A 15310-nucleotide genomic window follows, 5' to 3' on the forward strand; every position below is an offset into this window, starting at 1 on the left:
GCGGGAAGGGCGGGCAGACCGGGCCGCTGTGCTGGGCGCCGGCGGAGAACGTGAGGGTGTCATGGGGCGCGCGAGGGCCACGGCCGCCCAGGGTGAGTGCGGGTGGGACCCCGCCCGGCGGGGGGTGTGGGGAGAAGGGGGGGGTTCGGGTTGGGGTGCGGGGGGCACGAGCCCCTCCCTCCTCGGGGTCCTGCGCGGGTGGCCCCCGCCTCTCGTGGCCGGGGTGTTGTGCCCCCGCCCCCTCCTCTGGGAGCGGGGCCAGGCTCTGGGCGGGGAGCGGGTCGCGGGGAAGCAGCGCTTCCCTTGGCGCGTATAGGACAGCGGGTCTCAGACTCAACTGAGCTCCAGGGCCACATGAGGACTAGTACACTGGGCCGAGGGCCGCATTTACTGCCCCCCCCCCCCACGGTCCTGCCCCCAGTCCGCCCGTTCCATGAGGTCCCGCCCCTGCCCCACCTCTGCCCACCCTTTCTCTGCCCCCATTGCAACCCCTTCGCCAAAATCCCCGCCCCCTCCCTGCCCCCAGCGGGTGTGTGGTGTGTGGCAGGGGGTTGGGGTGCAGCAGGGGACTCAGGGCAGGGGCTTGGGTTGCAGTGGGGGGTGGGTGTAGCAGGGGGTCAGGGTGTGGCGGGCAGGTGCAGGGTATGGCAGGGGACTCAGGACAGGGAGTCAGGGTGCGGCGGTGGGTGCAGGGCAGGGGGTTGGAGTGTGGGGTGCAGCAGGGGGCTCAGGGCAGGGGGTTGGGGTGCAGGAGGTGTTCGAGGGGGCGGGCTCCGGACCGACGTGCATCGGTGGCAGAGCAGGCTGCCTGCCTTTCCCCTGCACCGTGCCGGGAAGTGGCCAAACCTGGGGGACAAGGGGTGCAGGGGTGTGTGTGGCTGTTGCTTCAGGCTCCGCCCTTAGCAGCTCCCATTGGCTGGGAATGGGAACTGCAGCCAATGGGAGCTGCTGGGGGCGGTGCCTGAAGGAACCGCCACACACGCCCCTTGTCCTCCAGGTTCCGGCTGCTTTCTGGCGCACCTGCCCTGCCCCTGGTGCACGTCGGTCCAGAGCCGCTCTAGGTAAACACTGGGGGGAGGGCGGAGGGGCTGCAAGGAGCTCGCGGGCCGCAGAAAATGATCCTGCGGGCCGCGTGTTTGAGACCCCTGGTATAGGAGATGCTGTGGCACACTACTGTACCCCTTTCTAAAGTTTGATTTGTCTGTGTACCCCCAAATTTTACCTCACTTAAAAACTACTTGTTTGCAAAATCACACAAAAAATATAAAGCTGTCTCAGCCACACTATTACTGAAAATTGCTGACTTTCTCATTTCTACCATATAATTATAAAATAAATCAATTGGAATATAAATATTTTACTTACGTTTTAGTGTATAGGATATAGAGCAATGTGAATAAGTCATTGTCTATATGAAATTTTAGTTTGTACTAGGGATGTAGGAGGTTAACTAATAAGTTTGATGCTTATTGGAGAGATCCTATCTCCTAGAACTGGAAGGGACCTTGAAAGGTCATCGAGTCCAGCCCCCTGCCTCTGCTAGCAGGACCAAGTACTGATTTTTGCCCCAGATCCCTAGGTGGCCCCCTCAAGGATTGAACTCGCAACCCTGGGTTTAGCAGGCCAATGCTCAAACTACTGACCTTAGACCTCTCCCACAGGTTTCTGTTAATGGTTAAACTCTGGTTGCTTGAGGCTGCTGGCCCCACATGCCCAGGGTCCGTCTAGGCTGCCAGCACTGCTGCTGCCTGGCATCCTGGTGCCCCCGGGAGGGTCTCCAAGCTATGGGACCCTGGGCGTGGGGCCAGCAGCTGAGACACCTAGTTCCCTGGGTAAACTTAACCATGTAACTGAATTTAAATCGGTTACACTGTTACTGTTTTTACACATTACTTACATCCCTAGTTTGTACTTACTTTGCTAGTGTTTTTTATGTAGCCTGTTGTAAAACTAAGCTAATAGCTAGATGAGTTGATGTGCTCCCTAGAAAACCTCATGTATTCCCATTGGGTACACATACCCCTGGTTCAGAACCACTGCTCTAGTCTAATGCCTCATTCTGTTTCTGCCTTGAATTCCCTTTATGCCAAAGGCCTGAGCACTGAACTGTTGTTTTTTTTGTTTTTGTTTTTTGCTATAAAAGCATTTGTGTGTGCTGTGCTGGACTGTAATACCTTCCCCTATATTCACAGTCAGGCACCCAAACTGCTGCACGAGGGCATTGTTTCCAGAATGGTCTTGCCTCTTTATTTTATGGGGCTCAAATTAAGGATGTCTCTATTTCCTTGTGTTTTGCCCCGTCTGTCTGTCTGTCTGTCTCACCTGTTGTCTGTAGTCTTATAGTAGGTTGTAAATTCTTTGGGTCAGGGATTATCTTTTTAGTTCTATTTGTACAGCACTTGACACAACAGGATACTGGGGGTTCCTAGGCACTATGGTAATACAAATGGAAATAGCTATATACTTCAACGGCAGACATCTTTGGGATGGTCTAAACTAGAAAATTAAATTGTCCCAGATACATTGCTGAGGGGTGTTAAAAATCCGCACCATGAATGATGTAGTTAAGCTGACCCAAGTTTCTGTGCAGATAGTGCAGGCCACCTCTTATAGAGTTGGATTACCCACACCAATGGGGGAACCTCCCCCATCGCCGTAGGTAGTCTCTAGACTGAAGCACTACAATGGTGCAGTTGCAGTGCTGTGGCTGTGCTGCTGTTGCATTTCAAGTGTAGACAAGACGTACTTACTTTCCATGTGCAGAGTTTCAGAGCATACTGGAGAGCCACATCTCTACATTTCATTTGGGGAGCGTCCACACTAGCTTTTACAAATGTGTTAACTACCTTGAGTCAAGAGACAGAAAGTCTAGTGAAGACAGAACTTATGCATTACTAGAGCAGTGGTTCTCAACTCTTGTTCCCAGTAGCAACTTGGGAAGAGCGAGGTGGTTATGACTCCATCACACATGTTCGTAGCTCCCAGGCTGCAAGCCTTTGTTCTAGAATTTCATAGGCCTGATCTAAAGTAGGGGTATGTCTACACTACAGCAGCACAGCTGTAGCATAGACACTTACTACAGTGATGGAACGGGGTTTTCTGTCACTGTAGTAAATCCACCCATCTGAGAGGCAATAGTAGGTTAAGTTGACCTAACGAGGTTGCACAGAGTGTGAAATTTTTCACAACCCTGAACAATTTAGCTAGGTCAACTTAGTTTTAGGTATAGACTAGGCCTAGGATTTGGAAGGGGTTATCTGGGTTGCTTCTGTTGGTCAGGCTAGTAAGTGTGAGAGGAGGAGGAGGAAGAGAACTTCTTTTCCTAAATAAAGCATTGGCTATTTTGCTCATGAATGACACCGCTCATGGCTCCTTTTTGCTAGCCAGGAAGGGTGTGGGGCAAATTCACAGGTCTTGGATCTGGACACCCTAATGGAGTCTTGTATTACTTAATGAGTGAATGTACTGAACTTGGGAATACAGGTGAGCTGTTTGTTAGCAAGTATAGGCAGGGTGGATCCAGAGAAGCCTTCCTAAATACGTTTGATCTTTTCAGTGAGGTACATTGGTAATTCTTTGCAGAGCTTGGTGCTGCGTTCTGTTATGAAGTGGTTGCCACCCTGGATAGCTCCTTGGGATGAGATTTGGCAGCTTGAGTGGAGACTGATAGGAAGTTTCTCTTTGCCTGAAATATAGCTTGTATAGGCTGGAAGAAAGTCTTTATTCCAAACTTTCTCAGCCTTTGTTTTCCTCCATCAATGCTCAAGTTTCTAACCATCTCTCTCCATTTGGTGCAAGGTGTCAGGAAAACCAAGGAGATCTGTGTGGCTGATGAGAAGTTTGGGGCTGTTTGGGGACCAGTTTGTCAATGGTTGAGGATAGCATATAACATGGAAGCTAACACCTTCCAAATCCTAATCTAGACAAAGCCATAGAGTTTGTCTTGACTAGGATTTAAACAGTTCTAGAAATCCAGTGCGTACAAGGCAGTGTATTCTTTTAATGTGCTAGATGGTCGAGTTGAAACCTTGGGGTGAGCTACATTGAGATCAAGGTGTTAATCTGTGTAAATACTAGGGAAAAGGTTGAAATTATATCAGGGCTAGTGAAGTACTCAATAGTCCTCACTGAGGTTTGTCTAAAGAGTTTGAAATTAAGCGTTAGCCTACAAAGAAGAGAAAATTGTGCTCTTTTTGGGTAGTTTGTATAAATAAAGGTTAGGAGTTATATATTTTTTCTTGTCTTTTTTTAATGTTAGACATATCAGGTCTTGTCTAGCCCATTTTTAGTAGAGGACTCTGGATGACTAGAGAACTAGTGACTTATGATTTAAGAAGATGAAAATTAAATAACTGAGGAAGAAGAAATTTTAGGCAAAACTCTGGGTTTTTTAGGTTACCTTGGGGTAACACCAAGCACCCCCATGTTCATCCTTGTAAAATAATTGTGCGGTATTTGATGCAAAGTTTGCATGTCGGGTGTCTTCGGAAGGCTCATGATGCACTGAGCATTGTTATAGTGATGTCATAGGTTATAATCTCATGTATATCGTTATGAGGCTGAAAATGTGTCTTCATGGCTTAAAATAAGCCTGGGCAAAAACTCTCCAAGAGCAAAGAGACAGTTCACACCTCATCAGGGCGTATATGGGACAAATCCAGCCCAGCCACACAGGAACAAAGGACACTGGTGTAGGCAGCAACAAAAGGATTTGTTGGACTCTTCAGTGAGTCACCATCCCCCTTCCTTTGGTCAGTTTGGGACTGTGATGGAGTAATACTCGCCTGACTCTGAAGGGATGGAAGCAAAGGGAAGAAAGGACATGATAAAAGGGAGGGTATGTCTACATCTACAATTTTGCAGCGCTGGTTGTTACAGCTGTATTAGTACAGCTGTATAGGGCCAGCGCTGCAGAGTGGCCACACTTACAGCAACCAACGCTGCAAGTGGTGTTAGATGTGGCCACACTGCAGCGCTGTTGGGCGGCTTCAAGGGGGGTTCGGGGAACGTGAGAGCAAACCGGGGAAGGAGACCAGCTTGCCCGCGGTTTGCTCTCGCGTTCCCGGAACCCCCGAGCAAGCAGGTCTCCTTCCCTGCGGTTTGCAGGGGGGTTCGGGGAACGCGAGAGCAAACCGGGGAAGGAGACCAGCTTCGCCGCGGTTTGCTATCGCGTTCCCGGAACCACCCAGCAAACCGCAGGGAAGGAGACCTGCTTGCACAGGGGTTCGGGGAACGCGAGAGCAAACCGGGGAAGGAGACCAGCTTCGCCGCGGTTTGCTCTCGTGTTCCCCGAACCACCCTGCAAACCGCAGAGAAGGAGACCTGCTTGCTCGGGGTTCGGGGAACGCGAGAGCAAACCGAGGAAGGAGACCAGCTTCGCCGCGGTTTGCTCTCGCGTTCCCCGAACCCCCCTGCAAACCGCAGGGAAGGAGACCTGCTTGCTCGGGGGTTCGGGGAACGCGAGAGCAAACCGGGGAAGGAGACCAGCTTCGCCACGGTTTGCTCTCGCGTTCCCCGAACCACCCTGCAAACCGCAGAGAAGGAGACCTGCTTGCTTGGGGTTCGGGGAACGCGAGAGCAAACCGGGGAAGGAGACCAGCTTGATTACCAGAGGCTTCCTCAGGTATGCTGGGATACCTGCTTATTCCACGGAGGTCAAGAAAAGCGCTGGTAAGTGTCTACACTTGATTACCAGCGCTGGATCACCAGCGCTGGATCCTCTACACCCGAGACAAAACGGGAGTACGGCCAGCGCTGCAAACAGGGAGTTGCAGCGCTGGTGATGCCCTGCAGATGTATACACCTCTTAAGTTGCAGCGCTGTAACCCCCTCACCAGCGCTGCAACTTTGTGATGTAGACAAGCCCGGAGAGACATTTGCCACGTTCTCTCTCTTCCACCTGCATCTGCTGACAGCACACAAAACCATTGAAGCACTGATCAAAGGGGAGAGCCTGGCTGAAGGGCAAACTAGCCAGGCTGTGGTGAGAAGCATCTTAAGTTTGTAAGGGTACTGGAAGTGTTAAGATCAGCTTAGAATGCTTTTTTCTTTTATTTCATTTGACCAAATCTGACTTGCTATGCTTAGATTTTAAATGATTGTAAGTCAGTCTTATACATTTGTTTGTTTGTTCTACCTGAAGCAGTACATTTGGTTTGCAGTGTGTCAGAGGCTCCCTTTGGGATAACAAGCCTGGTACATTTCAATTCCTTTGTTAAATTGACGAACTCATATAAGCTTGCAGTGTCCAGCAGACATAACTGGGCAGTGCAAGACAGAAGTTCCTAGGGTTGTGTCTGGGACCAGGGATATTGGCTAGTGTCATTCGGTTGCACAATTTAGGCAGCAGCTTACATGCCATAGGCTGTGCGTGAACAGCCTAGGAGTGGGGGTTGTCACAGCGGTGCAGGGTAAGACTGGCTCCCGGAATCAAGGATTGGAGTGACCTAGCAGATCACCGGTCTGGATAACACCAGAGGGAAACGTCACTCACTTGGGGAGCAGGAAGCATATTTATTTAACATGTTTATTATGCTAGTGCCTGGGGCCAGCCTCATTGTGCTAGGCACTGTACAAACAGTCATAGATGGTTTCTGCCCCCAAAAGCTTGCAATCTAAATAAATAGGACGAACACAAGATGTGGCAAGGGGTATAACACAGAAGCAGAGTAAACTATGTGATGACAGCAAACGTCATGTTAGGCTTTGTCTACACTTGCACTTTTGTTGGCAAAATTTTGTTGGTCAGAGTATGAAAAAAACACACCCCTGGCTAACGTAAGTTTCACCGACAAAAGCATTGGGATGGACAGCGCTATGTGGGAGGGAGAGTGTCTCCTGCTGACATAGCTACTGCCACTCACTGGGGGTGGTTTAATTAGAGCTGCTACACAACAGACCTTTGGCTCTGTAAGGTCCATAATGTAGCCATAGCCTCGATTCTCCTTTTTAGTTAACCTTTAAAAGATTCAGCCCAGCACCATCCTGCCCTGTACTCCCAAAGTCACCTCAAACAAAACAAACCTTCATATGAAAGATGAGAACCCACTTTATGTCTTATAGATCTCAAGTCTTACTTTCAGATGTTAGCTTTAATATTAACACCACAAATATGAACTAGTTTTATGGTACACCAATTTCAGTGACATATTTCTAGGAATAGTGTCACCTAGTGCAGTCAGCAGAGAAGGGAGCCCAAGAGATTTGTTTTAGGGTAAAATAATTTAATTGTGAATTAAAACAAATCAGCCACTCTCATTAATATGATAGAAATATTAAGTCCTGTGATTTTTTTAAAAAATGTATATTATACTTTACTGTGATCTCATTGCAGAAGAGCGGCAGAAGAAGCTTCAGGAGTATTTAGCAACTAAAGGAAAGCTGAAGTGTCCAAATACAAAGTGAGTTTAAACAAATTTCTAATTGAATCCTGCCTTGCTTGCTAATACTTAACTTCAAAATTCTCAGTTAATGATTAGCTGAGAATTTCTATTTCCCTGTGCATAGCTGCCCCTATAATGACAAAAGGAACATATTTTAGTACCCTGGTTCTCAAGTTGTGGTCCCCACAGAGTTGCTGTCACAAAACAGAATCATCTCTTCTTAGTTATAGCCTCTTCACGTATTTTTTTTTTGTCCTTTTGTCCAATTAAAGGGATATAGTTGACTCAGATTACACTGGTCAGAATATGTTGACTATAGTTAGATCTAAGATTACTGTAACTGAAAAATTAATTACCCTGTGTATTTGACAAAAAAATCTTATGCATTGTCAGTTAGGCCCCAATCTTGGAGCAGGATTTCTGAGGATAGACTCTTTTATGCTCAAGGAAATCCTTTTGGAGGACAGAGGCCTTGGTCAGTTTCCCTTGTTTCTGTGAGGGTCTCTCACAGAAAAACATTTCATTTTTAAAAAATGAGATTGTAAAGCTACAAATTGGCAGATAGATTTGTGTGGATGGGAGCAGATGTGGAACCTGATATTGTTCTTAATTCACTTTTTTTTTAATTGACTAGATTTATAGTTGACTTTAAACTATATTCTGTCTAAGTGCTTTGTCTGTCTTTAATTGAAGTTTGTAAATTGCACGACGATTGCATTTTGTGGCTGATGCCAACATTAGAGAGGTAGTAAAAATATTGGGGAGCAGAATAGAGCAGGGGAATTTGCAGGTGATATGGGGAGATTTGATGCTAATAAATTTGAAGTCATGCTCCCAAGGAGAGGAGGTAAATAGCTCAGATAGGGTGAGGTGATAGTCTTGACTCTTTAATTCTGACCTAATATTCAGTTGACAAGTACTGGTACTATGGCAAAGGGGAGCCCTCTTTTAAAAAAACAAAAACAAAAGAACTTCATATATGTTTGTGGGGTGATGAGGAATAAGGGCTGGGAGCCAGGGTTAGAAAACTGGCTCCCTGCCCTTCAAATAATGGCCAAATTGAAGCCATATGTTGCCTGTGGTAGTGCAGGGCCTCAAGAGGGCTACATGGCTTGGTGGTTTCTAAAGATCAGAAATACAGCTTAGTAGGAAGGGGAGAAAATGCATAATCTCTCAGTCACTTAGTCAGTGCACAGTTATGATCAGATATATATTCTCTATCTAGGCCCTTGTATCTCACCATCCAAGTAGTATCTGAGCACCTAACTAAGCAAAAATTAATCTCTATAGAAATTCCTGTTGTGCTGCTAATCTTTATTAATATTGCACTGCAGTTTGTTATGCTGTCTGGAGTGGCTCCCAACCCTGAATCCCTGCCTGGTGGTGTGTTCTATAATTAGATTTCACCAAGCCAGTAACAACTGTGAACTCCTGGATCACTATATGAGTCTTATGGAATCACAAAGAGTCCCCTAGGGCAGGAGTGGGGAACCTTTTTTCTGTTGGGAGCCACTGACCCACAGAAAAATCAGTCGTGGGCCACACACAGCCCCGTTTTTTGGGGTGGGGGGACCTCAGGGCTTCCCCCTAGGCTCCAGGGTGGGCCCAGAAATTAGGGGTTCAGGGAACGGGCTGGGGTAGGGGATTGGGGTGCAGGCCTTGGGAGGGGGCTCAGGGCTGGGGTAGGGGGTTCAGAGTGGGGGTGCATTCTCTGGGAGTGGCTTGAGATGCAAGAGGGGATGAGGGGTGTGGCTCCGGCTGGGCACCGCTTACCTCAGTTGACAGCGCAGCGGACTCCTCTCCCTGCCCAAGCCCCGCGCCACTCCTGGAAGCGGCCATGATGTGGCCAGGCAGCTCTATATGGTGCAGGTGGGGGTAGGCACACATGGACTTGGAGCTTCCCTGATCACTCCTGTGCCTAGAAGGGACTGCAGGGACAGTTGCCTGACAGTCCTGGCACCCTAGCTTCCCCCCGCAGTGGGGCGAGCCAGCACTCACAGTTCCAGCCCTGGGGAGGGGGGGTGGGCACCGAGTCTCAGGGCTTCCAGCCAGCAGCACAGAGACTTGCTGTGGGCCAGATAAAAGTAAGTAGGGGGCTGGATTCGCCCCGTGGGCTGGAAGTTCCCCACCCCGGCCTTACAGTGTGCCTACATTGGCAAGTTTTTGCACCAAAATTTATACCACTTTTATTAAAGTGCTTTAATTAAAAGCACTATTACGTGTCCACACTAGCTCCTTGTGTTGCTGGAGCAGCTGTGGTAGCTATTCCACTATGCAACTGGCTGTAGGGTACCTTGGGAAGGGTTTGCAATGCCTCATGGGGCAGGTACAGCCTCACATGATGTAAGTTTCTCAATCCCTTTGCCAGCTGCTTTTCAACTGAAGTGTGGTGGGGAGAGTGTGTGGGGGAGAGAGAAGACACTGTGTGTTGCGGGAGAGTGTTGGCATGCTGCCTCATAAATTCAAACAACTGCTGGAAGTAACCAGTCCTGAAACACAGAGAGGGGGAGACCCCAACCTCGGCCCCCGCCTCCCTCCATGGCTGTGCACAGCACAGTCTCTCTCACTGTCACACACACATGCCTGCCTGTCTGCCGCTGTTGTGGGAGATAGCAGGAGCATTCCTCATTAATGATTTACTTTCTCTCAGAGCAGCACAACAGCCCAGGCTGTCAGAACATCAGAAAGGAGCTTTGAAAGGGGAAGCATGCATGCCTGAAGGGCTGCTGAGTTCAAAACAATAAGCAGAGTGGTCATTGCAGGCACTGTGGGACACTTCTGGAGGCCAATTGCAGTGATAAAAGCAATCAAGGCATTCATACTGGCACTACTGCATTAAAGCCTCAGTGCAAAAAGCTTTATGACTATTGTCAGTGGTGGTTTTATTACAGAGCTGCAACTAAGGAGTTTTGGCACAAAAAGTGACTTGTCAGTGTGGATGCCACTGTTGTTTCATCACAAAAAGCTGACTTTTAGTGCAAAAACTTGCAAGTGTAGACCAGGCCTTAGACTCTCCAGTGTATCTTGCCACCCAGACAAAATTGGACTTTGTGATAAAATGGTTATTTACACCAAAAATCACATCTCATTTTGGTTGCTTCCAGTCCCAAGAGACTAGTCACTTACCCTAAATCAACTGGTACTCTATATCATACACCCAAGACAACGCTGGTAGTCAATTCTATAGTAAACTAAGTTTTATTAGCTAAGAAAAGGAAGTAAGAGTTATTCAGAGATTAAAGCAGGTAAAATATATCGACAGAAGTCACAGTTTGTAATTCCAAATGGTGGATGTGATGTAATAAACTGCCAGTTTCCCAAAAGTCTTTTCAGGGTAATCAGATTCTCTCTGGGGATTTCTGCTTTGCATCTGGTACACTTCCCTGTAATAGTTCAAACAATCCAGAGATGAAGGATCTTTCCTTGAATCCATACTTATAGCTGCTTCTAACAGAAAACAAGCTGACAGTGTCAGTACCCACATAGGCTTTTCCTTTGACAGAGAGCGAGGAATGCATTTTAGGTCTTTGACCTCAGTCTTCTCACACAGTGACCACTTGCTTTGAAATTAGTACTTTTTTGTTAAAGTTCTTCATTTGCATTTCACAAGTTGTCCTTGTCCTTTGATGTGTTTTGTTACAGGGATATACACGATGTAAATGTTTGCTACTATATTAGAACAGGATACAGATAAGTGAAAACAATGCAAGTAACGTCCCGTTAGTTCTCATGAAGTTTAAACACCAAATACACTCATACTGTGATGGGTTCCCCAGGGTGCAACCTGGAACTGGGGTACCGCTGAGCCCTCTGGATTACCAGCCTGGGCTCCCTCTCACACTGTGATGCTGTCACAAACTGCAAAGCTCTGCATTTAACACATCATCAAGCGGCTGGTGCTCAGTGGTCACCCTTTCAAAATCTTCAGCAAGACGGCTGTTCTTTAACAGAGAATATGTGCTATGGTTTAAGCCGATGGAGCTGAGGACCAAGTAGGGCCACAGAGGACACATCACAGAGCTGCTAGGGAGTCATAATCACATGAAGTGTTATTTTGATGGGCAGCTGAAATCCCAGGACATGGTGATGCTGAATCTGTACATGCGCGCCTTCCTTAAATGGACTTATGACCCACATGTGCCAGAGCCGGTACCGTGGGTGAGAAACGAACAGCAGGAGGGGAGATGGAATAACCCTCCACGGCTAGATGGCTGCTGTGGTTCGCACCTCCTGCACCCCACATAGGTGCTTGGCTGTTCCAAGCCTCATGAGAAGTAGGGAGAACTGCCCTGGACTTGCTGTGCCTTTCCTGGAGTTTGTGTCCAGCATTCATGCTGGCTGCTGCAGCATTAGATTTGGCTCACAACTGCCTATGCCCTAGTTTCCAATGTCAGTTTATTTCAATGGTAAATATCTTCACTTCAGTTTAAAAAAAAAAATAAAAATCCATAGGCAGGGACACACCCAGCTGTGATACATGAATACTTTTGCTAACTACTCATGAACTAACAATAAAGAGGCTCCAGCCAATTCCCCACAGCTCCCCAGTCTAGAACCCCAGAACTGTACCATCTTGCCCTGGTCAGAAGCCTGACCAGTGTACGTTTATAACCCTGTCCACCCATTCCCTCAGTGTGGACAGGACATGTACCAGCTCTCGTTCCTGAACAGATTTCCCAAGCACTTTGTTTTAAGTAAAATATAAAACAGATTCATTAACTACAGAAATATTTAAATCAAGCATTATCTCACCCTGATGGTATAATTCCTTCATACACAGGGGTTGGGATTCCTCTTTTCAGCCTTGGACCGCCTCCCTAGTTCAGTCTTTGTTCTACAGATGTGTTTCCAGGTGTTGAGTTGTGAGGGGAGTGAGGACAAGCAATGATGTCACTTGCCCCATTTATAGCTTCTTCCAGCTTGCTGGAAAGATCTTTTGCTATGATGTGAGGCAAGCAGTCTCCATAGGTGCTATCTCTGAGAAGTCTCCATTGTATATGGTTCCTGGGATAGTCCTCATGAGTATGTATTCCCTTTAATGGGTCATTAGCACACTTGGGCTCCTCCACTGTTATACCTGAAAGGCTGGATGTGGGTGTTTCCAACTTCGCAACAGTTTTCAGTAACACACACAGCAAAACTCCATAACTCCACGTACAATGATAGCACATACAGTTCCACAGGATATTAATGTTCATCAGATTAAGACTTTTAAAATGATACCTTACAAGGACTGTTTTGTACAAAACCTATCATAGTCATATCACCATGGTAAATATGGAGGTGTCAGGGTGTTGCTTTAGGGTACAGAGTGTCACACATACATTTAACAATCACTTAGATCTATACCAGGCCTGCACAACTCGTAGCGGCGAGGGCCATATTACTCCAAAGAAAATAGCTGAGGGCCAAACCCCCCCGGCTGCGCTGAAACCCCCCCACCACAAGTATAAAGCCTCACCACCACTACCTGCCCACCCACCCTCTCAGTCCGTCATCCCATGAAATAAGGGGAGGGGAAAAGGGGGACAGTTTGAAGGGATTTTCTGGGGCTATGAATCAGGCCAGGGAGGGGAAAAGGGGGCAGTGTGAAGAGATTGGATGTGACTGTTCAACACACAAACATGGGCCGCAGGGAGCCTGAGCGGGGCAGGGCGCAGTGTGATAGGTGCTGGGGAGGGGTAAGGTCCCTGGACCAGGGAAGGGGGCAGCAGTCAGGGCAGGGCAGGTGCAACACATACACACATGCAGGGCTGCCCAGAGGGGGGGCAAGTGGGGCAATTTGCCCCAGGCCCCATAGGGCCCCCGCGAGAATGTCGGAGGCTCCACCCTACCTCTGCCTTTGGCTTCCCTCATCCCCCGGCACCTCAGCGCGCTACCTCCAGGAGCAGCCCTGGACAACGCTGCAGCAGCATTGCTCCAGCGAGTCCTGAGCTCCACCCGCTCAGAGCCACGTGGTAAGGGGGCAGGGCTGCAAGCTGCAGCCGAGCGGCGGGAGCTCATGCCCCGCTGGAGCCAGGCCACTGCAGCGCTGTCCAGGGCCGCTCCTGGACGCGGTGCGCTGAGGCTCCGGGAGAGGGGGGAGGCGGGGGCAAGCAGCATGGTAAGCCTCTCTGAGCCGGGCATCCCCCCCAGCCCTGACCCCCAGCTCCGAGCCGAGCCCCTCTGAGCTGGACACCCTTCTTTCCCCATTCCTCCGCAGCCCTGACCCCTAGCTCCAATCCCAGTCCCTCTGAGCCGAGCACTCCCATGACCCCATCCCCCACCAGCTCCGAGCTCAGCCCCTCTGAGCCGGACACCCCCCTGACCCCAGCCCCCATGAGCTGCAGCTTGAGCCTAGGCCGGGTGCCCCTCCCCTCGCTCGCACTTACCGGCTCTGCCTCGTGCCCTGCGCTTCCTGCCTCAGCAGCCCTGGAAGTGACATACCCGCTGTACGCCAGCCAGGGAGAGCAGGAGACGGAGACGTGTGTGCCACGCTTCTGACCGTTTGGGTGGTCAGAGCGCAGTGCGCGCGCACACAGGGCTGTGAGGCCAGCCAGTTCACCCCGTGCTCACAGCCCCACGCTCCGACTGCCCAGACGGTCAGGAGAGTGGGGCTGTGTGCTCTCTCTTTTTTCCCCCCCGGCTCCTCCCCGGGCAGGGGGCAAACCCAGCAGCCACGCTTCTGACGATCAGGGCGGTCGGAGCATGGCGCACGGGGCTGTCAGGTCCCTCTCACCCCCGACGGGGTGAACCTGGCAGCTCCCGCCCCCCTCGCCGCTTGCCCGCGGGCCGCCTGCTGTGCAGGCCTGATAATACACAAGTGAATTGACCTGGGGCTCTGGCGTAAGCCGGCATCTGGTCTGCCAGTGTCACACAATTAACTAACTGGTTTCTACTATTAAACAGCTTCTCAAAAACTACTAACACTAAAACTACTTTTGAATTGTTGCCTAATGTTTAATCCTTCATTCAACATCCTGTTTGGTACATTGATATTTTGTTTGATTTCTATAGACCCTATTTAAAGGACCGGACCAATCAGCCAAATCCACAGTTACCACGACTTTCTAAATCAGGGCCTGTAAGTAGAAAAGACCTTTCTCTTATGATGATCTAGTTTTGTACTCTATGCTGGAATCAGCCTAGGCATGGTTAGGGGCTCTTTAGAAACCCATAATAAGAGCCACACCATCAGGGGCTCATTCACCTGCATGTCTACCAATGTGATATATGCCAGCAATGCCCCACTGCTATGTACATTGGCCAAACCGGACAGTCTCTATGCAAAAGAATAAATGGACACAAATCAAACATCGAGAATTGTAACATTCAAAAATCAGTAGGAGAGCACTTCAGTCTCCCTGGACACTCAATAACAGACTTAAAAGTGGCAATTCTCCAACAGAAAACCTTCAAAAATAGATTTCAATGGGAAACTGCAGAACTGGAATTAATTTGCAAACTGGAAACCATCAAATTAGACCTAAATAAAGACTGAGAGGGGCTGGGTCACTAGAAAAAGTAATTTTCCTTCTGTTGTTACTCACACCTTCTTGTCAACTGTTGGGAAGGGGCGACGTCCATCTTGATTGAATTGGCCTGATTAGCACTGACCCCCACTTGGTAAGGCAACTCTCATCTTTTCATGTGCTGTAATATATACACTGTATATACTTATTGTCTTTTTCACTCCATGCATCTGATGAAGTGGGTTTTAGTCCATGAAAGTGTATGCCCAAATAAATGTGTTAGTCTCTAAGGTGCCACAAGGACTCCCGGTTATTTTTGCTGATACAGACTAACACAGCTATCACTCTGAAACCTGACACAATAAAATGGGTTCCTTGCCCTAAAGAGATTGGTGTCAATGGAGTGTTAGCTAGCTTGGCGTAAGAAGCAATTAAATACAAAACTTTTCTTACTAAATATATTAAAAATGCTGAAGA

At 48.7% G+C, this 15310-nt stretch overlaps 1 protein-coding gene across 1 annotated transcript in view; it reads left to right on the forward strand.

The window, feature by feature from the left end:
• CKAP2L (cytoskeleton associated protein 2 like) overlaps positions 1-15310 on the forward strand; it is a 38907-nt gene continuing 23597 nt past the window's right edge. The window contains exons 1-3 of the mRNA XM_050937426.1: positions 1-92; positions 7334-7400; positions 14379-14445. Of these exons, the coding sequence (XP_050793383.1) occupies positions 62-92; positions 7334-7400; positions 14379-14445 (165 nt within the window). The 5' untranslated portion in view covers positions 1-61. The remainder of the gene's footprint in view (positions 93-7333; positions 7401-14378; positions 14446-15310) is intronic.

Source organism: Gopherus flavomarginatus, chromosome 2, assembly GCF_025201925.1.
Source record: "Gopherus flavomarginatus isolate rGopFla2 chromosome 2, rGopFla2.mat.asm, whole genome shotgun sequence".
NCBI lineage: Eukaryota > Metazoa > Chordata > Testudines > Testudinidae > Gopherus > Gopherus flavomarginatus.